This window comes from Nanorana parkeri, unplaced genomic scaffold (genome assembly GCF_000935625.1).
Source record: "Nanorana parkeri isolate BGI_ZX_2015 unplaced genomic scaffold, ASM93562v1 scaffold378, whole genome shotgun sequence".
Taxonomy (NCBI): Eukaryota; Metazoa; Chordata; class Amphibia; order Anura; family Dicroglossidae; genus Nanorana; species Nanorana parkeri.
Genome location: NW_017306646.1, coordinates 315,155 through 319,587, shown reverse-complemented (window position 1 = coordinate 319,587; position 4,433 = coordinate 315,155). Strand labels below are relative to the sequence as shown.

At 32.8% G+C, this 4,433-nt stretch overlaps 1 protein-coding gene across 1 annotated transcript in view; it reads right to left on the bottom strand.

Annotated features, from left to right (window-relative positions):
• LMX1A (LIM homeobox transcription factor 1 alpha) overlaps positions 1 to 4,081 on the bottom strand; it is a 98,307-nt gene extending 94,226 nt beyond the window's left edge. Inside the window, exons 1-2 of the mRNA XM_018559052.1 lie at positions 4,056 to 4,081; positions 603 to 684 (exon numbers count right to left, since the gene is read on the bottom strand). Coding sequence (XP_018414554.1) covers positions 603 to 675 — 73 coding nt within the window. The 5' untranslated portion in view covers positions 676 to 684; positions 4,056 to 4,081. The remainder of the gene's footprint in view (positions 1 to 602; positions 685 to 4,055) is intronic.
• Between the last annotated feature and the right edge of the window lie 352 nt (positions 4,082 to 4,433).

Here is a 4,433-nt window from a genome sequence, read left to right as displayed (position 1 = left end):
GCGCTCTCTCTCTCTCTCTCTCTCTCTCTCTCTCTCTCTCTCTCTCTCTCTCTCTCATGACTATATAATTAAAACATTCCAACATAATAATGTAAAGTTGAATCATTGTGCTGTTATACCGATCATCATTAAGATAAAGGATCATCTCCTTTATCTTAATGATTCTCTATCTGTTGCAATGCCCTAGTTTTGCCTGTACTAACTTTTTATATCCTGTTAACATATAAATGTATGATATATTTCTTGGATGACATATAACCATGGTATATACACCAAAGTTCTGAAGTCCCTGAGTTACTTATATCCAGGATCATATTTGATTGTACGATGACTTTTACATGCACACATTCAAATTAGAGATTTATATAATGTCAAAAGTCCGAATCTAAAAGTGTTGAACATGAAGTGTCCTTGGTGACCCGAATATGTATATATCTGGGCGATTATAGCATTATTGTGAAATACAACCAATGATTCGATCCAGAGACAAACACAGCTCTTTCCTGGGAACAGACAATCTACATCTGATCGTTACAATCCAATACACCGCCTGAATCAGACAGGATCTGAACCCACTTCCACACCTCACCACTGACACTCACCGAATAAAGACAGATTGGAGGAGTTCTCAATGACATTCTGGATATTATCCCCCATTTTCAGTCCATCAAGCATCGTGACACACTGAAAGTACAAACAACACGTCAGGGACTTGGACAAATGTAATAAAGTCACAGCAGTATATTGTAGACCTTTTCTGCACAGTGCAATGAAAATGTCATTATACCAAAATAACAAAGTAATGAAAAATCAATGAATAAACTGATCTTCTCTAGTTGTAAACGGAATTAAATATATTTAAGCTGATTGTTTTAAAAAAAAATCATACATATATATATTATTGATGTCTTTCATATACAATATGTGTAAAAATGGGTAATGAATTCTATTAAATCAATTTAAACATACAAATGACGGTGTTTATTCTAACAGTATACACACAGCAATTTAATTATTAAACGAACATCAGTATTTATAGCAAATATCCAAGAAAACCAGTTCTAGGTCTTCAACGTATACAGACGAACCTTACATACACTTAGGGGTCTATTCATCAATGTTTTTCCCGCAGGATTCACATATTTTCACCTACGACTCCAGTAGCATAAAGTGTGAATGTGGGGTAAAAGTTATATGCATCTCGGTTGAAAACATTGAATAACAGGCCCTTTAGGTTTACTTTATGCCAGACTCTCCCTGTTTTGACAGGTCATCACAGCACAGATAATTATTTCACTGTTACAATTAAATAACAATTAAACTAAATATAAATCAAATGTGCTAGATCGATCAATAGATTGGCGATTGATTGATTAATTGAGACAGGCAGGTAAACCAATAGAAACTATAAAGAGATGTCCTTAGAAGGAGACATTTTTTCATAAAAATAAAAGGAGAACATTAACTGGTTGCTCTAGGAAACAGCTCCAGTTTTGTGTTCATTTTCGTTTTTCCAATTTTCCAGTTTTGATAGGTTAGTCCAAAGAGCAAGTAAAGGAATATATGATAGACAGAAAGAAAAAAAAAATCGAAAGAGAGAGAGACATAGATAGATAGATAGATAGATAGATAGATAGATAGATAGATAGATAGGCAATATACAGAAGATAGATTGAGAGAAAGATAGATAGATTGATTGATAGATAGATAGATAGATAGATAGATAGATAGATAGATAGATAGATAGATAGGCAATATACAGAAGATAGATTGAGAGAAAGATAGATAGATAGATAGATAGATAGATAGATAGATAGATAGATAGATAGATAGATAGGCAATATACAGAAGATAGATTGAGAGAAAGATAGATAGATAGATAGATAGATAGATAGATAGATAGATAGATAGATAGATAGATAGATAGATAGATAGGCAATATACAGAAGATAGATTGAGAGAAAGATAGATAGATAGATAGATAGATAGATAGATAGATAGATAGATAGATAGATAGATAGATAGATAGATAGGCAATATACAGAAGATAGATTGAGAGAAAGATAGATAGATAGATAGATAGATAGATAGATAGATAGATAGATAGATAGATAGATAGATAGATAGATAGGCAATATACAGAAGATAGATTGAGAGAAAGATAGATAGATAGATAGATAGATAGATAGATAGATAGATAGATAGATAGATAGATAGATAGATAGATAGGCAATATACAGAAGATAGATTGAGAGAAAGATAGATAGATAGATAGATAGATAGATAGATAGATAGATAGATAGATAGATAGATAGATAGATAGATAGGCAATATACAGAAGATAGATTGAGAGAAAGATAGATAGATAGATAGATAGATAGATAGATAGATAGATAGATAGATAGATAGATAGATAGATAGATAGGCAATATACAGAAGATAGATTGAGAGAAAGATAGATAGATAGATAGATAGATAGATAGATAGATAGATAGATAGATAGATAGATAGATAGATAGATAGGCAATATACAGAAGATAGATTGAGAGAAAGATAGATAGATAGATAGATAGATAGATAGATAGATAGATAGATAGATAGATAGATAGATAGATAGATAGGCAATATACAGAAGATAGATTGAGAGAAAGATAGATAGATAGATAGATAGATAGATAGATAGATAGATAGATAGATAGATAGATAGATAGATAGATAGGCAATATACAGAAGATAGATTGAGAGAAAGATAGATAGATAGATAGATAGATAGATAGATAGATAGATAGATAGATAGATAGATAGATAGATAGATAGGCAATATACAGAAGATAGATTGAGAGAAAGATAGATAGATAGATAGATAGATAGATAGATAGATAGATAGATAGATAGATAGATAGATAGATAGATAGGCAATATACAGAAGATAGATTGAGAGAAAGATAGATAGATAGATAGATAGATAGATAGATAGATAGATAGATAGATAGATAGATAGATAGATAGATAGGCAATATACAGAAGATAGATTGAGAGAAAGATAGATAGATAGATAGATAGATAGATAGATAGATAGATAGATAGATAGATAGATAGATAGATAGATAGGCAATATACAGAAGATAGATTGAGAGAAAGATAGATAGATAGATAGATAGATAGATAGATAGATAGATAGATAGATAGATAGATAGATAGATAGATAGGCAATATACAGAAGATAGATTGAGAGAAAGATAGATAGATAGATAGATAGATAGATAGATAGATAGATAGATAGATAGATAGATAGATAGATAGATAGGCAATATACAGAAGATAGATTGAGAGAAAGATAGATAGATAGATAGATAGATAGATAGATAGATAGATAGATAGATAGATAGATAGATAGATAGATAGGCAATATACAGAAGATAGATTGAGAGAAAGATAGATAGATAGATAGATAGATAGATAGATAGATAGATAGATAGATAGATAGATAGATAGATAGATAGGCAATATACAGAAGATAGATTGAGAGAAAGATAGATAGATAGATAGATAGATAGATAGATAGATAGATAGATAGATAGATAGATAGATAGATAGATAGGCAATATACAGAAGATAGATTGAGAGAAAGATAGATAGATAGATAGATAGATAGATAGATAGATAGATAGAAATAGAAAATAGATAAATAAAGAAACAGAAAGAGAGAGAGTGAAAAAGCAAGAAAGAAAGAGGAAAAAAAGAAAGAAAGATTGCTAGACATACAGTATGAAGGACAAACTAATAACATTAAGTAATAAAGAAGGAAGGACATAAAGATTACACAGATACCAATAAAACGTTTTATCAAGTAAGAGAGAGTGAAAATTAGTAGATAACAAGGATTCTAGAAAAAGAAGAAGTGAAAGTGGACAGACAGACAGTAGACATAAAGGACTAAAATAACTAAACAGGTCCAATATATAAACAGGTAGATGTGTCAGAAAATCATATCTGGCAGTGTAAATAGCAGCCATGTCATGCAGCAGTCGGTGTATCCCGAGGCAGACACTCACCCAGATGTATAGGACAGGAGGAGGAAGGTCCCGGTCATATACACAGATAGTGATGGGATCCTGATATAAGGAGCAGTGCTCCCTCTGTCCTGGGACTTGTCTCCACCTCCTGGCTCCAGGTTAGGAGGACAGCCCTCTCCTCACACACTGGCCACCAGCGTTGATTTGGAAGCCAGCCTCTGACACCTGTCACTCTTCAGTAGCTGCCTGCTGGGAGATCGGGAGCCCCGAGGACGATGATCACACCCCGTCTGCATGCATTGTCGTATGTGGGATACCTGCAGTCCGCTCCCTGAGCTGTGATCGGGGCGCAGTGATTCCTCTGTGTCACTCTCATTCAGTCACTCCTCTGGTAATCTCAGCGTGGCAGAGATCTTC